Source organism: Peromyscus leucopus, chromosome 14 (genome assembly GCF_004664715.2).
Source record: "Peromyscus leucopus breed LL Stock chromosome 14, UCI_PerLeu_2.1, whole genome shotgun sequence".
NCBI classification, from domain to species: domain Eukaryota; kingdom Metazoa; phylum Chordata; class Mammalia; order Rodentia; family Cricetidae; genus Peromyscus; species Peromyscus leucopus.
In genome coordinates this window covers 38,490,249-38,508,508 of record NC_051075.1, presented here as the reverse complement: position 1 = coordinate 38,508,508, position 18,260 = coordinate 38,490,249, and the positions used below count along the sequence as shown (strand labels likewise).

Here is an 18,260-nt window from a genome sequence, read left to right as displayed (position 1 = left end):
TCAGGAGCATTGCCCCCACATTACTGAAACACTATTACCTATTGGTTTATGATGTCAGCCATTCACACCCCAGCAACACATTTCAGCACTTATAATTCATTTCCTTTCTTCATTCTCCACTGGAGAAATTATTGCTTATGACTTTTTTTTTCTAACGTGACAGCTAAAATAAACATTTTTAAAGAATAAAAAAGAATTTTGTGCATAAATGTAATCTCACCCAAGTGACTTCGTATTGTCGTACCTTGCTGGCCTCTTTTTTCCATTCTTTTGGACAATACTTATAAAGCTTTTGTGACAACTCCATATAGACGTGTTCATTATCTGCACATTAAAAAAAAAAAAAGACAAGATACTAAAGAGAAAAGATCTGTTTCAAAGAAAACAATATTCAAAGCCACAATTCAGAAAACACAGCCTCATGATCTGTGAATGTATCGTGAATCAGGAAAACTCAAGAAATGAAAAAAATCCAAGGTGTATTAGCTGGATTTTAATGAGGTTATGAATTCTCTTGCTTCTGCAACACAGAACCTGAGATTCTGAAACAAACAATGCTTAGAAGAACCATGGCTTCTAACTCCCACACGTGCTCGGCTTCCAGGATCTTCACACACCATCTAGCACTCACTCCTGTGGACATGCATCTTAGAAAATATAACATGTTGGCTTAGTGTACAGAAGACTCTTCTCACAGATGCAAAACACTGGTGCAGCAGCAGCAGCAGCAGCAGCAGCAGCAGCAGCAGCAGCACCACCACCACCACCACCTCCACCACCACCACCACCTCCACCACCTCCACCACCTCCACCACCTCCACCTCCACCACCACCACCTCCACCACCACCACCACCACCACCTCCACCACCTCCACCACCTCCACCACCACCACCTCCACCACCACCACCACCACCACCACCACCACCACCACCACCACCACCTCCACCACCACCACCACCACCTCCACCACCACCTCCACCACCACCACCACCACCACCACCTCCACCACCACCACCACCATTCCAATCCTCGGTGAGACACTGAACATGGACGGATTTCCAAGTGTGGCCATGACCCCTGCTTTGCGGAGAGCTGGCTTTAAACACATCCCTTCTGCGTTCCCACGCCAGAGCACAGCTTGCCAGAATGACACTCGGTTACTGGCTCTGTCTTTGGGATCTATCCTATCACAGAAAACAGATCTCCTGGAACTTACGAGAAAGGAATGGAGCATAAGAAAACAAGCTGGCCCAAACACAAACGTTTCCGTTTTTCCTCGAGAGATTGTTTCACAAAGATCTATCTCCTAAGAGAAGCCTGTAGTATTATTCCTATCTTGTACGGAGTTTTACTTACCCCCCCCCCCCATCTATTTTTCTCCTCCATCACTAAAGTCAACCTCTCCTGGGTCTTCCATAACAACTTTCACAATGAAGGGACATGTACTCCTTCCAGGAAGACTTGAGCCGACTCCACAGTGAAGCCCCAGATGAACACTGGGTTTGACCAGAAGATGCCATTGGTAAAGAATTGCCACTCTGGCTATAAACGGGTTCTTCAGTCCTCTTAACATGAAAGAAGGGATAAGACGACATCCCAGAGAGGAAAGACAGGGAGGTGCCACTTAACCCAACTAGCAGGCCAGTGAATGCGGTCGCCTAGCCTCGCATTTTTACTGACTGAACATGACTGATGGCTGAGTGGCTGGAGCGCCTGTCAGAAGCAGCAAAATGAGACCCAAGTGAGACGGCTCAGAGTAACACATGCACATTCTCACTTTACTTTCTATTGAAAATGATTTTGTCATACAATATATTCAGAGCATGGTTTCCTCTCTTCCATTTCCTCCCCACCTCCTCTCCCATCCAACTCCACGCCTTCTCTCTCTTTAGAGAGTAAGCATGCGAATAAAACAACCCAAAACATTAAAAAGAAACAAAAACAGACACAAATAAAACCCATAAAAACACAGAATCAGAAACTATAATATATAAGCAAAAGACCAGTTAAGATTTTTTAAAAAAAAAAATGCCCAAAGCAATATGAGACAAAATGTGTTCAAAAACACCACTGAGTTTGTTTTGTGTTGGCCATGTACTGCTGGGCATGGGGTCTGCACTTAAGTGGTTTGTGTTCCCAGTGAGACTCCACAGTTGCAGAAAACGAAGTTTTCCGTTGTGAGAGGTTGTTAATTAGATAGCTTCTGGGTTAGGGGTGGGAACTATTTCCCCCTCTCGGGCCTGGGACTCCACCTGGCTTAGGCCTGTGCAGGCCCCGTGGATGCTGCCACGGTGTCTGTGAATTCACGAGCACAGGCGGATTTTACAGTGACCTTTATGTGTCTCTGACTCGACAGTGTGACCAGAGCTGTCTAGCCTAAGAACTTGGGGGACCTGGACACGTGGAAACTGGTAGGCCCAACGAGAGCAGCTCTGTGTCCCCTTCCGTGCCCCGTCCTGGAATCTGTGCCTCTCTAACACCCTCTCGAACACACCCCTAAATGCCTGAGCAAACGAGACAGGTCTCTCACTGCTGGAGAAAGTTGTTGAAAACAATGGGAAGAAGAGGGGCGGAACAAACCATGGAACTAGATTATAACCAGAAGCGTTAATATGAGCTCCTGACTATCAAGGAACGTATGGCGAGGAACTTTTGCCAAACGCTAACATCACCATAAAGTCATAAGTAACTACTGTATGTCTCATAATACTGTACACTGAGAAGGGCTCATTATCATCTATCTGATATCCTCACCCAAGTCATGCGTACCCTGAATTAATCATGAGGAAACATAAACCAAATCCAAGTGAAAAGACATTACACAAAGTAACTTGACTCTTCTCATTAAAAAAAAAAAAAAAAAAAGCAAAGATCACAGGGTGGGGTAACAGAATGGCTGAAGAACAGACCTGAGCCAGGCTACCTCTGATTATGATGGGTATTGCCGGGCTCCTCGGCAGAGCTAAAAACTACTTAGCATTAGAGTGTCAACTTCCTGATAGTGAAGTTCCCATCATAGTTATGTAAGAGATATTGCTCGTCTCTAAGAAATTTCCCTCAAGTTTGGAAAGACGGGAAACAGGCAGGTAGATCACAGATGGAAGAAGACATGTGCTCTGACATTAGCAAATGAGGGAATCCTTATTGTCTTCTCCTTTTTTTGGGGGGGGGGCGGGGGTTCAAGACAGGTTTTTCTGTGTAGCTTTGGAGTCTGTCCTGAAACTCACTTTGTAGACCAGGCTGGCCTCGAACTCACAGAGACTGCCTCGGCCTCTTGAGTGCTGGGATTAAAGGCGTGTGCCACCACCGCCCAGCCGTACTGTCTTTTTACACTGCTGGAAGTTTGAAATTATTTCAAAACAAAAGCTGCAGAATTGGGATGACACCGAGATTCCTGGCGTTTAGGTGGTTTCTGAGAAGAGTGTTAAAATGCCAGTGTTTGAAGTGCTCGGGAATTACACCCTTTCCAACTATTCAACTGACAAGGACAATTTCTGAAATGGTGGAGTGGCTTCGGGGCAGTAAGGCCATTCTGCACACTCTGATGGTGGACACATGCCACACATCTGTCCAAAGCCGTGGGATACAATCGCCAGGAGTGAACCCAAGTGCAGATGATGGACTCTGGGGGATAGAGGATCCGTGTAGGCTCACTGATTACCACACATGCTCCACCCGTGTTGGGGCCGACACTGGGGGAGCTGTGCCTGCATGTGCACGGCTTTCTGGAACTCTCTATACTTCCTGCTCAACTGTGCTGGGAATCCAAAACCACCCAACCAAACAAAGCCCGTGAGACCAATTCTCAGGCACACATTCATCATGCAAAGCTGGTGTGGACAGCAGTGTCTATCTGACGTGACACAACTTGACAGTGACGGAAGTCTAGTGGCATGTCTGAAGGTTCACTGCTGGCCAGCGGCAGAACCGGAATCAGAACCAGGTCTCCTGACTGCTGTTCCAACGTTCCTTCACCACACTGTCCACTGTCTTTTACAGAGCATCTCCAAAGCTTCACTTGAAAACTGAAGGAAGCTAGGAACCGGTTTTCTTGGATTGACTTGTTGAACCACCGAGATCAACAGTCTGGCTGCAGGTGCACAAGGAAGAATTAGCTTCGAGGAGACCGCAGCAAGAACCACTTGGAGTCTGTAAGGCACCTTACAGCTTCTAGACCAGTGGTTCTCAACTCATGGGCTGCAACCCCTTTGGGGGTCCAAAGACCCTTTCACAGGGGTCACCTAAGACCATTGGATTACATTCAATTCATAGCAGTAGCAAAATTACAGGTAGGAAGTAGCAACCAAATCATTTTCTGGTTGAGGGTCAATAAGGGTCACAGCGTCAGGAAGGTTGAGAACCGCGGTTTAGACAGAGGTCTGCACAAATGCAATGATGGATCCTTCCTGTTGTCACTGCATTGACTACTGCAGAAACAGAGCAGGGAGCTGGTTTGCAGGCCTCTCATTCTCCATCCCATGTTCCCAGACAACTGAACACAGCTCCCACTTTGGAGGAGAGGGAGCTAGCTGGCTTTATCTGTTGACCACAATACATTTTCTAACTTGGCAGAGGCGAATATTCACAGCACAGACCAGATTCTCAAGCTATCATAATCCTTTAGGTTTAAACTGATTCAAGTCAAAGATTATCCACATAAACATAGAAAGCATAATTAAATACAAGTAAACCTCCTTGAAAAAGGTGAGCAGAGATGCTAAAAGACTCTGGGGTTTAGAAAACTAAGTCGGAGAAATTTCCAGCTACAAATTGACATAAGACAGCTTTTATTAAATGGATGCAGGTAGTCCCAGGAGTCTAGTGCTAAGTAAGGGACATGAGAAGGCAACCCGTCTATGAAATCCTTCCTTGCAAATTTCTCATCTAATGGAGGAAGAAAATGACTGCATTTCAAAGCCACACAGCCTGAATAGAAAGAAGAGCACGAAGAAAAACAGAAAATCAAATTTAATGAATCCGCCACTGCTATACTGCGAACCACAAGAGAACTAAACAGAAGAAAGGCAGCTTTACTGTGTTCAAAATTTTTATAATGTCACAAGCCATTATCACTTATAGTATTATAGATTGTAATGATAAATGACAAAAACATCTGCTTAACTCCCAACTACAGCTGGTCTCTGTATAAGAAAACAAAACAAAAATCAAACTTGGTTCATTAAATAAATAAATTAAATAAAACAAAAATGGGGAACAGATGCATAAATATCTAGACTCCTAAAAAGGAATCAATATTAATAAATTAATAAGAAATTAATAATATAATAAAAATCCTAAATCATGTAAAAAATACATCATGCTGATATTGGAAAATAAATACTAGACTAAGAATGATGATTAGCTGATGGGCATGTAAACAATCAGTTTACATAGCATGATGGCTCTAGGCTTTAAAATGTCATTTTCTCAAGGACAGTTGACTAAACATAGCAGAGAACAGACTGAGACTTACTTTGTATAACACTGAGACCAAAAAGGTGACACTCCTTTAACCTGAGCAGGTCACACACCTGGACCAGCAACTGGTGACACAGAATTTTAACCTGCAGGAAGGAAAAAAGGACACTTAAGACAATTCAATTCAGCTTACACAGTGAACCACAATCAACCACTTTAAAACTCTGTAAATATGTACCTTCTCAGGACATTCGAACATCAGCAAAACCACCAGTGGATTATCAATGCAACCTGTGGCTGTGTTCCAATGAGTATCACAACAGAATCATGACCCACAGCATGCTAACACAGTACCAATCCCATCTTGCACAAGACTCATAAATCTTACGACACATGGTCAGGTTCTCAGATCCTGCATGAAAAATGGGCTCCTCAGAAGGTCCCCAGAAGAGCTTACTCCACTGAAGATATTTATGTGGCAAGTATGTTCTTTCTCTGAACACCTTTTCTTACTTTAATGATACGTTTTTACATAGTATTCAATGTTTTGGTATAGTGTATGCCCTACAAAACGGATTAACCAATACATTGCCTCACATACATATTATTTTTGTGTGTGGTAAGAACACTTAAAACCTACTCCTGGCCAACGATAAGTTCAGGTATCAGCACATGACTGGTTACGGTTGCCATCCACAGGTTTCCTGAATTTACTCATCCTACAGCTGAAACTTTGGATCCTTTGGCCAACATCTCCCTGCCCTTCCTTCTTCAGGCCCCAGGAACTACGGTAACTACCTTGTACTCTGCTTCTCTGAGGTAGCCTTTTTTTTTGGATTCCACACAAGTGAGACCACGCGGCCAGTGCCTAGCTTATGTCGTTTAGTATAATGCTGTCAGGATTGACCCATGTTGTTGCAGATGACACGCTCTCCCTCCTGTGTGGCTTATGACTCCAGCATGTGTGGACGGACGCACCACACCTTGCCTTCAGTCACCAGTGGGCACAGCTGACTGCTGTGAACAAGGCTGCTGGGAGTGTGAGAGAGCAGGTGCACGCACATCCACCACCGGGATTTCACTGCCTCGGGCCACCCAGGAGTGGACCTCCGAGATCACATACTAATGCTGTAGTTATTACAATTTTATGTGCAATGCCGGTGTTTTGCCTGCATGTGTATGTGTGTGAGGGTGTTGGATCCCCTGGAACTGGAGTTACAGACAGGTGTGAGCTGCCATGTGGGTGCTGGGAATTGAACTCAGGTCCTCCGGAAGAGCAGCCTGTGCTCTTAACCGCTCAGCCATCTCTCCAGCTCCTCATACTATATTTAATGTTCGGAGGAACCACATGCTGTTTGCCACAAGGGCCCACACTGCTTTACATTCTGATCACAGATGACAAGTGCTCCTCCTCTTCTCCACGTCCTCAGGATTCTTGTCAACCCTGTTTGGTGACAGCCATTTTAACAGCTGTAAGGCGGCACTCAATGTTCTTTCGCTTTACGTTTTCTTGATGCTTACTGAGGCTGAGCACCTGCGTGGACCATCTGTGTATCTTCCCATATGAACTGTCTCCTTAGGGTCTTTGTTCAAGGAAAGTTTTCTTCTTAAAGGTCTAAGCAAAATATTCCACCCATTGCTCAGTGACAGACTGCCCAGATTTTATTTATTTATCAATCGCTGTTATTGTTTTTCCCTTTGAGTCTCAGTATACTTCAACAACCACACGAACATTCTGGAGATGAGCTATTATTGGGAAGACATCGCTTGCTCCTTTGTGTCTGTGTCCATGCATCTGTATGTGTGGAGTGTGCATGCAGGGGAGGGGACAACCCTGGGTCAGTCCTCACCTTCCACCTTGGTTGAGGGGTCTCTTTGGTGCTGGTTCTTTTCACGCACCTCCCCGCCTCCCTGCAGACACACTGTAACAGACGCTTCTGCTGCTGTGTCAGGCTTTTAACTGGGTTCTGGGGACTCGAACTCAGGTCCCCAAGTTTGCTCAGCAAGCACTCTTACCCTCTGAGCCAAATGCACAGCCCCCAGATACAGTTTTTTTTTTTTTAACAAGATATCTTTATTGACTGTGAAAGTAATATAAATGTATTATTATTATTACTAGGTTGTTCGAGACAGGGTTTCTCTGTGTAGCTTTGAGCCTTTCCTGGATCTTACTCTGTAGACCAGGCTGGCCTCAAACTCACAAAGCCAGATACAGTTTTGAGGCTTTCTCAGTTATGACTGAGATGCCAGTGGGAGGAGTGTGGGCCTGCAGAGTCGGCCTCGCTGAAGCCAGACTCCCCTGAGAGACCGCCCAGCTCCATCTCTTCAGTTCACAGAAGGAAAACCAAACTGCTCAGGCACACAAGGCAGCAGTAGCAAAGACAGACCCTCCAAACTTACACATATTAACAGTTACACACAGGTCAAAAAACGTGCAACACAACCTTTGTGAATTTTATCTGCATACAGTCAACGATGGCACCAACTGTAATTTTAGTGATTACAATTTGCATAACTCTGAGTTAATGATTTTATCATATTTTAATACAGCACTAAAATGAAGAAAATGAAAACATGCAAAATCCCACTGGAAAGAGCAGAAGACACTCAAGGCCAGAGGGACCCGTTTAGTTCTTCCAAGCACCAGGAATTAAGAAGGCTGTGGTGGCTATTAGTTACTTCTTGCTGCTATGACAAAATACCTGACAGGAAGCAGTTAAGGAGCTCATTCCAGCCTATAGTACAAGGATATATGTATGTATGTATGTATGTATGTATGTATGTATGTGTATGTGTATGTATATATATACACACACACATACATATACATACACACACACACAGTCCATTGTTGTGGGAAGGCAGGGTGCGGGGTAGTAGGGCGGTGGGGGTGGGGGGGGTAGCGGGTGGGGGTGGGGGCAGGAGCTTCAGGCAGGGTCCCGTGGCATCCACAGTCAGCAGAGAAATGAATGCTGCTGCTTACTTTGTCAGTTGTATTCAGTCTGGGATCCTAGTCCATGGGGTGGTCACCCACATTTAGGATGTGTCTTCCTGTGTCAACGAACCTAATCCAGACAATCCCTCACGAGGACGTTGCGAAGTCGCCTGGGTGATTCTAGACCCTGTCCCAGTGATGAACTGTCACAGGCTGCGTCCGTTCACATTCAGGACCCAAGTCCCAGGGAGCTCCTGAGCACCTGTGCTGGGGTCCGCCAGAGACGTCTCCCTCAGTGACCCCCACGGACACTCTGGCTTGTCAGTGCGCCATCCAGCAACACTGTAACCATTAATTTTATGTGTACGGGTATTCGGCCCGAACGTATGTCTGTGCATCACATGTGTGCAGTGCCCTCAGAGGCCAGAGAAGAGCATCGGGTCCCCCGGATGAGCTCTCAGGTGGGTGCTGAGACCTGAATGCGGGTCCTCGGAAGAGCAGCCAGCTCTCCAGTCCTGCCATCCAGTAATTTCCTAACCACGTATCCATGCAAGCTCACCTCACCCACGGGCTGCTGGGAAACCATTACCCACCCCGGTCCCCCTTGTGCTGGTTTGATCCCACAGCTTGGGGTACTTGATCTGTGTCCTGGAGAAGTTCTATTTATTGCCAGCATTCACTGTCAGCACTGGGTCTGTATTTCATGTCACAGCTCTACTGTGGCAAACAGGCTTCAACAGACTGAGAGTGAGGAGCAGAAAGGCTCACGTTTACAGACGACTCTGACACTAGCCAAGGTCCACGAACTGGAGACTTAAACCGTCACACTGCTCTGGGGCACTTTTAACCCTGAGCTGGACTGTGTTTAAACTTTAAGTTGGCCTGGTTGGATATGGAGCAGCCAGGACGAAATGGAACGAGCAGCTGGATTCCAAACTACAAACTAAACGTTTGTAAAATAAAATCTGTGGTGACTCTTGACTAAATAAGGCCGGGCCTCTCTTCCAGGCATCCCATCTAATTATTACTGTTCCGCTACTTAAATCAAGTATCTGGAACCTTCTGCTCAAGCTCTTTAACAATCATCAAGTAAGTATAGTGTTCTTGTTTAAAAACTGTAATTAAATAAGGATGTGGCTTCAAAGTTACCTGCTGTGAAAACAAGCAGTGGCGTTGGGTATTTGCAGAGTCGAGTCTTCAAAGCCACATGGCTGATTGTGAAATTTCTTAATTCCCCTCATCTTCAGGGGCAATGGGAACTTCACAAAGTACTGCCTTCTCAACGGCGGCGTGGGCTTTATCTAAAAATACCCTCTCTGGGGAACTCTGAAGTGGAAGGGGGTTTGATCCTTGCTGTGCCAATGACTTGTTACTGGGCAGGGATGTTCGAAATGTTCTCTGGAGGGAAAGAATTCTTCACTTTGCCACAGGAAGGGAGGTGCAAGCTACTGGCTCTGCCATTTCTGCCACTCAAGGACTTTCTGCCTCTTACAGTCACCATAATTTTATTTTTAAGTTTCCATATTTTATATCTGATGATTAAGAGTAATTGAAAATAGCCCCTATCAATACAATTCATGGAGATTCAAAATGACTAAAACATTAAATTGATTCCACATGCAGAAAATCAATATGAAGCCACCTGTACCTGTCAGGGGAAAAACTTCCTAAAAAAAAAAGTGTATACGAACCACACTCCGCACTGCTGGGTGTGTGTGTGTGTGTGTGTGTGTGTGTGTGTGTGTGTGTGTGAGAGAGAGAGAGAGAGAGAGAGAGAGAGAGAGAGAGAGAGCGAGAGAGAGAGAGAGAGAGAGAGCGAGCGCGAGAGGCCACTGACAAACATTTTTTGTTACAATTAATTAGTTAACCCCAACTCTGCAAACATCAAAACCACCGTTCTCAATTGTGGGAAAAGGGGTTCTGGGCAGCTCTGAATTCTTTTTCTAGCAGTGGGCAAGCCTCCAGGCTACTTAACCCCTTCCTTCCTGAGGTCCTAGGGCTTGCTGGAGAGGAGCCTCGGCATGGCAGAGGACCTATGTTCCCTGGGGTAAGAAGTCTTCTGGGGCAGCATGGCGCCCAGAGGCTCCGTTCTGCTTTCCGTGGCTGAGCCCCTAATGAAATGGAGCGAACAGCTCAAGGAACTAGCCAAGTGAAGGCCTACTCCACAATGACTGACTTACTGAGCAACTCCCAGGACAGACACCACCAAGGAAGGGACCACCACACACGGAGTGTCTTTAAAGCCGTGCCGGGTTCCCACACGAGGCATACATAGAACAGCCCCTCTTCATATGGGGAAAACAAACCAAATAATGAACAACAGACTGAAGCAGCGTGCCCAAAGCTGCAAAGAAAGTAACGGGGTAGACGGTTCAGACCAGGCCCCCTGATGGCAGCAGCCTCCATCACCAACACAGGCCCCAAAGACCAGTAAGTGAGCGGGGCTCTCCAGAGTGGGGCCGGGCCACAGGCTTTCCTGTCTGCCTCAGGAGTTCAGCCATCTCTGGTCCCTGCGGAGGAATTTTGCTAAATCAAAATTCCGGTGTCCTGCCATAGACCTACACCAGCATCTCCATGGGGGAAGCCCAAAGAGCTGGGCATTCGTTCACCAAGCCCCTCCCCGAATAATTTTAGTAGACTTTAAAGCCACGGATCTACATAGCAGCATATATGTGGGAAAACTAACCCACAGCACCACATTAAGGCAATTTTTGCTCAATTCTATCAGACTGCAATTAGGTGAAAGAAAAAGTATGAAGGCTGACAGTAGGAAGAGCATTTTAAAAATGCTAGGTATGACACCATAAAAACATGCCATGAACCCGCCTGCCTGGAGTCTTTTAGTCTGCTCTTCAAAATTATTTCCCTCAGATGAGACTCCAGTACCAATGAATTCCTTTAGAAATGGTAGCCACCTCCTAGCATTTCTCACGATGACAGATCGGCCACACACTCAGCAATATGCACGCACACTTTCCTGGGTAAAATGACAGAAAAGGGCAGACGAGTTTCCTCAGTGCTTAAGCTCTATGTCCTGGATTGCATGTGCTTAAAACATGTAAAGGACATGTGTGTTACATACCACCAAGGGTTCTACTCACTGGGGTGGTATTCACATATCTACTTTGATTAATGTGTTTATATATAGGTCTACCCCTGAAAAAGTGTCACAAAGGGTCTTTCTGAGGAGATGAAAATCGTTATCTTCAGCTGGGCAATGGCTACATGGACATATATACTAACAGTCTATGTATAACTGGGCTGCACTTAGAGACACCTATGCTCTGCAATGTGTAAAATACAATTTACCTGTCAGAAGGAAAAAAAAGCTGCAATCAGGATCCCAGCCCTCAATGTCCTGGTTAACTAGGTATCTGATTCTGACTTGAGAGCCAGAGGTTAACAGCTTAGCTTATCCACTGCCCTTCAGCTCACTCTGGACACTGCTTGGGCTGACTGATTAAACCAGTCAAGATGCGTCGGAGAATCTCAGCCACGGCTACCATTTTACCTACACGGGTGACAACTCCCAGCATTTAAAATGGACACAAGTGGACAGACTTAAACAGAAAATTTACTCAGGGAGCCAAGCAATTTTAGAGGCAGAAACTAAGGCTCAAAAAATGTTCAGATTTGTTTTTCTTACTCCATCTAGAGTCTCCAATTCCCATCTTATTACATTAATTTTTAGCTGAGAGAGAGGCTTCCATTCAGTACGAATAGCAAAATGAATCCTTCCTTAATGCAGAAACTAAGGGCAGAAGAATTCAAAGAAGTAATTGAGTCCCATGGTGGGATCTGAGGGGGTGCTGCTGCTGAGCACCGTGGATCAGAAACCTTCCCTAGACCTGAGTGGAAATGGGGAAGGTATTCCAAATGATCCCAAATGTACACAAGGCTGACCACACAGAAAGATAAGAAAACAGAGACATCCAAGAAATTAATTCAACTGAAAAATTATTCAATAAAGTTTAAAAACAGAAACCTTTTTGCTGTGGATATCACTCTATTTAAATAAAACACTGATGGCCAGTGACCAGGCAGGAAGTAGGTTGCCAGGCAGGAAGTAGGTGGGACAAGGAGAGAGGAGAATTCTGGGAAGCGGAAGGCTGAGGAGGGAGACACTGCAGCCACCGCCAGGACAAGCAGCATCATGTAAAGACTTTGGTAAGCCACCAGCCACGTGGCAAGGTATAGATTTATAAAAATGGGTTAATTTAAGATAAAAGAACAGTTAGCAAGAAGCCTGCCACGGCCATACAGTTTATAAGTGATATAAGCGTCTGAGTGATTATTTTATAAGTGGATTGTGGGACTGCGGGGTTTGGGGAACGTGGAGAGAAGCCCTCCAGCAACACCTTTTTTTTAGTGTAGTACCCAAACTCCTAATTTTACGCCAAGTCTGACACCGCCGAAGGGGGCGGAGGAGAAGCCAGAAGGCTGTTCACGGCTGTGTGGATGCCGAAGTGTAGTAAGTCTGCCACGTATCTCTGGTTCGTTCTCTAGTGATGAACGTGGGTGCGGTCTGGCAGGGGGACCACACACTGGAATTCTCCTAGAGGGGACGACTCACGTTTATGATGATGTTCAGGGACTCATCATTGGGGAGGAAGATGCACACGCTGCGACGGTCCTGCATGACTCTGTTGTTATGGAAGGTCAGTCTGTTCATCGTGTGCTGTGGGCTCTCCAGGGGGCAGGCTGGGGGCACCGGGCGCTCAGCAGTCGCTCCCAGCACTCCAGAGCCGACTTCTCCTCATTCTCCTATGGCCGGCAGCAGAAGCATGGTGGCGGCCCGCTGTGTGGGTGTCATAGCCGTACGGAGTCCGCGGGGAGACCTGTGGAGACAGGGGACGTCTGGTCAGAGCAGCGGCAGGCCAGTGGTACACCACTACTCGTCAGGCACAGGGAAGGTGCGCTTCAGGCCAAGACTGCTGTTCTCGGCACACGAGAAGGCGCAGATTCTGCCCCTGAGCAACCACCTTCGCACTCCATCCTCAGACACGAGCTAACAGACATGGTGAGAGCCTGGGCATTCACAGACGACCAAGCACCACAGGCGCAAGGCCATGGATGGATCCTGACTACTGAGGAGCTCCCGGCCTCTCAAGGGAGACGACAGGGTTCTGGAATGAACTACAAGAACGGCATCAACAAAAGCCTCGCTTCCGGGACTACGGAACACAGATGAGTGTTCTATCACATTCCTGACCGATCACTCGTGACCTTCACCATTGCACCGGCTGGCTTCACGAAGGAAGCCCTGGCTGCTGGACCACCCACGGGAGCCACAGCAGCCACTGGAATGGATTTCTCCACAGCATTCCCCACGGTTATGAAGTCTTCCTTAGTTTTTATGTCCTGCTTTCTCCTGGTTCTCTAACTAGCTGATGAAAATTGAATTCATTAGTTCACTGATCACATAACATACAGCAAGAGGAATGCTGTATTACCAAGCCATGTACACATATAAAAGACCTAGAGGTCTTAGAAACCTCTCGTATTTTGTCAGTTAACTGGACATTAAGTTGTCCATCCCCGCCCAGAGTTTTGAAGTGTGTAACTTTGCTTGCAAGTACTGAAACTTTTCTCTCTGGATTTCAGTAATTCCGCCCTTCCTCTCTGGTGTCTGCCTCCTGGTGTTGGTGAGACCCTGCGGAATCATTTTAAAGCACTGGGAAGTTTTTCCTACTCTTGAGGAGTGCTTCGTAGGGTGCTGCTGGCAGGACATCCTTCAACTGCAGTGTTAAGACCAGCTGCCTCTCATGTCATCGGTTATTTACATTACTCCCCGGCAGCTGTATTTGCAGGATGCGAGAAAGCAAGTCCGGGAATACGAAACTGATTTCCAAGACAGAATCTTGACCTATCTGCTCCTTATAGCTCATTTAAGAGAGACTATATTCATAGCTGGTAACAGGAGTAAATATGATCTAGTGATTTTTTTAAACATAAATAAAATACAATCTTCAAGAGAATTATTCGAAACTAAAATTAGGCGGCTAATCTTGTATGTGGTATTTCCTTCTTAGGAAGGGGACTATCCATCGCTCAGACCTTCTGTCTTCCTTAAAGGAAAAGGGTGATTGCCTCCCCTTGGTTTCCAGCACCCCTCTGGAGGCCACGGCCTCTCTACAGTGGATGCTCAGTCTCTGAGTTCCAGGAGCCACTCCCCAAATGGAGTCGCTTATCTAGAAAGTGTTCTTTTCTATCGACGGTGCCCAAGCACCAGCTCGAAGGAGGATGTTGGCTGCATGTGACTCACACCTGGGGCTGGAGACAAAGCAGTGTCCGGGCCACAGTGACACCTCTGCTCACGACAACACCCTGCGGTGGAGCACACGCGCGCGGAGACCACCACTTCATTAAGGGAAGGAACCTAGCAAAGTGCTGCATTCCACCCAACTCTGGGGCATGCTGGGAGAACATCCCAAGAACAGACCCACACCAGACAATGACTCCTCATCGCTACTGCTGGAAATGTTCTCAGCATTTTCAAAGGTATACAATCCCTAAAGCAAGCCAGGTACATGCTGGGAGTCTCATCGCTAAAGCATGAGAATTTCAAGTTCAAGGCCATCCTGGGCTACTGTACATTCCCGTGCAGTTCTATAGCCAGCAAGTCCCCGTCTCATGGAGCCAAACATAAGCCAGGTGTGGCGGTGCACACTGGCAACCTTGGCCTGCAGAAGCTGGAGATGATGGGTGCACGCTGGGGCCGGGCCAGCCGGGGCTACACAGGGAGACTGTGGTAAAAACACCGAAACTACGACAACTCCTAAAACGGGTCAACTGTGGGGACAGAGAGCCTCCCACTAGACCCTCTCTTAAAACTTCAGAAAGTATTAAAGGCTCTGAGAAGTGAGAACACTGCACACGCTCACTGCACACAGAACACTCCTCTCCCCAAAGATGGCTCATAAGGTCCCAGAGAACAACATCCTTAGGCATACCATATAAACTGAGAGAGGTGGTTCTGGAGAGACTCTCCATCATACTACTAAATTCCACGGCCAGTTTCCCTATCTGTTGGAATATTCCTTTAGGCCTCTCTCCACTACATAAATTAGAAGCTGTGATTAAATATATCTTACTTAGATCAAACCCTTAAGTGACATGAATCCCACTATAATTCCTCATATTTAAATCTGCACTTCGTATTGAGATAGTCCTATGCGTTTCCATTTTTAATTAAATCAAAGCAGGATGTTTCTACTGACCTACTTTTTGGAATTTAAAAGTTAAACTGGGGGGGGGGGAGGTGTTCCGAGGTTTAGGATGGATCCAGCCTCTTTAAAATTTATCATTTGGGTACAATTCTTATTTTATGGTTCGGATATAGTACAAAAGTCCGGAAAAAGACGACGGCAGCAGATTTATTGATAGTCACAGAAGTGTCACGGCCTCACTTAACACAAGGGTGACAAACCCAAGCCCCCTGAACAGAGACGGGATTAAATTAAGCCTTCACTATACCAAGACGGCACTGAAGCTGATTTAAAAGTTCCACGAAAAAGGTGAACACAAATCAAACCAAAACCTCTCTCTAACACGTATCAGTGTAAAATTTAATCTTCAACTGGACTGTCCTGGGAAACAGTCTAGACGGAATTCATACCAATTCATACCAATTGCAGAAATCAGGTAGAAATCACCAGCTACTTGTTCTGTGGTCTATGCTGAGGCCCAACTCAGTCCCAGGAAGACAATGCTACCCCAAGCAATGCCTTTTTGTCCCAGTTTATGGACAAACCAGAAGACTGTGTTGACAGTGATCAGATCCCCAGCCCTTTTCCCAAAGAGACTTACAAAAAAGATACACTCCACAATCTCCAGCCTTAAGTTTTTACCCCCACAGTGTGGTTTCAGCTTGGATAGAGGCAAAAAGGATTCTCTTTCTGGATCTACCTCCTGAGAATGTAAGAAGACGATCCTTGTCTTAAAGGCAAACCTGATTAGGAAAGACTGCAGCAGCAGCCAGTGCGGTCACTTTATTATCCAATGAAAACAAAGGACGCTCTTTTGGAAAGTGGACTATGGGAACCCTACTTACCTTCACCTTAACTGGTTCCCATGCGTAAGGCGAAGGTCACACACAGACGATGTGCTCTCTGCTCGATGAGCAGGACCGCACCGGCACCCGGTCCCCTCGGACATGGTCAGGGACACTGTCCAGAAGCCTGCGCACTGTCCCGATTCCCAAGGGCACACACACGGGTGGCAATGGCATGTCAGCTCAAGGAAGGTGCAGTTGAGTACCAGCTTCAAGTACAGAAATATAGCCTATACGTGAGCTCTACTATGTGACTAGAAAGTCATTCTAAAGCAGTGGTCCTCAACCCACGGGCTGCGACCCATCTGGGGGTTCAATGACCCTTTCACAGGGGTTGTATATCAGATAGTTACATTATGATTCATTTGGGATTTTTGTTTTTTTTCCAGACAGGGTTTCTCTGTGTAGCTTTGCGCCTTTCCTGGAACTCACTTGGTAGCCCAGGCTGGCCTTGAACTCACAGAGTTCAAGAGCCTGCCTCTGCCTCCCGAGTGCTGGGATTAAAGGCGTGCGCCACCACCGCCCAGCATTATATTATGATTCATAACAGTAGCAAAATTATAGTTATGAAGTAGCAAGTATATAATTTTACAGCTGGGGATCACTAGAGCATGAGGAACTACATTAAAGGGTCACAGCATTAGGAGTGTAAGTATACTGTCCTAAAATGCTATCACATGTCTTTCATAAAACAAGTTCCACACTGTTCTGCTCATTTATTTCATCAACACAAAGTACATGCGAGAAGCACCTACTAAGGGACAGACAGGCAGTGAGCACATACTGTAGGCCAGAGTGGGTGACGGTGCTGATGCCATGGCCATGACTTGTGGACGGGTGTTAAATCAGGCAATGGGACCCCTTGCTGATGGGCTGATATTTGAGCAAACACCTGGATAAAGAGCAGGATGCATGTCCTCCATCCCACCCACCCACCCATCCATCCATCTGTCTCAGGGAAGAACTCCCAGACAGAGGAAGGTAAATGCCAAGGCTCGCTGGATGCTCGGCACAGGTGAAATAACAATACCGATGATGGCTAATGTTGGCTCCACACTTGCTGTGTGCTGGGCACTGCTGCTAAGCCCCTGTGGAACAGGGACGAAAAGAGCCACCTCTTTGTCATGTTCCCGGGAAGTAACAGGTCCTCCTTTTCCCTGGAACTATGGGGGGCTGTGTGAACAAGCCACGCTAGAATGCTTTGCACCACTGAAAAGCAACTTCCGCAGACATCTGTTTCTTTTTCTTCTTTTTGGTTTTTCTAGACAGGGTTCTGGGGGCTGGAGAGCCGGCTCAGGGGCTAAGAGCATGGGCTGATCTACCAGAGGATCTGGGTTCAATTCCCAGCACCCACATGGCAACTCACACCTATCTGTAACTCCAATTCCAATGGATCTGATACCCTCACAGACATACATGTAGACAAAACACGAATGCACATAAATAAAAAAATTATTTAAAAAAAGAGAAGACAGGATTTTGTTGTGCTGTCCTGGAACTCGCTCTGTAGCCCAGGCTGGCCTCTAATTCACAGAGATCTGCCTGTCTCTGCCTCCCAAGCGCTGGGATTAAAGGCGTGCGCCACCACAGCCTGGCCTGATAACCGTTTCTTGTATCAAAACATCACCTCTACATGAATACTTAGCCACTTCAAATTCTGCCTTTTCTGGTCTTGTCTTTGCAGATCTGAGAGTGGGGCCACTATACATCCCCAAGGCCAGACTCATGGACTGCCGTTCATCAGCTGCTGGCTGTCTGCATACAGCAAGCATCCCTGACCAGAGAGGCTCCCATGGAAGACTGCTCAGCCTTGGCACCTGTCATGACCTGAACGTGCAATGGATTCTCCAGGC

General features: G+C 46.5%; 1 protein-coding gene across 4 annotated transcripts in view; it reads right to left on the bottom strand.

Moving 5' to 3' along the window:
- The window catches only part of Frmd6 (FERM domain containing 6), a 240,067-nt gene that overhangs the window by 25,648 nt on the left and 196,159 nt on the right, over positions 1–18,260 (bottom strand). For 2 of the 4 annotated variants that reach the window (XM_037210598.1, XM_028858502.2), the window contains 3 exons: positions 12,928–13,192; positions 5,475–5,565; positions 221–324 (listed from right to left, as the gene is read on the bottom strand). In XM_037210598.1, the coding sequence (XP_037066493.1) occupies positions 221–324; positions 5,475–5,565; positions 12,928–13,026 (294 nt within the window). In that variant the 5' untranslated portion in view covers positions 13,027–13,192. Of the gene's footprint in view, positions 1–220; positions 325–5,474; positions 5,566–12,927; positions 13,193–13,336; positions 13,536–18,260 lie in introns of those variants that run through there. The other 2 variants (XM_037210599.1, XM_028858518.2) reach the window with 2 other exon arrangements.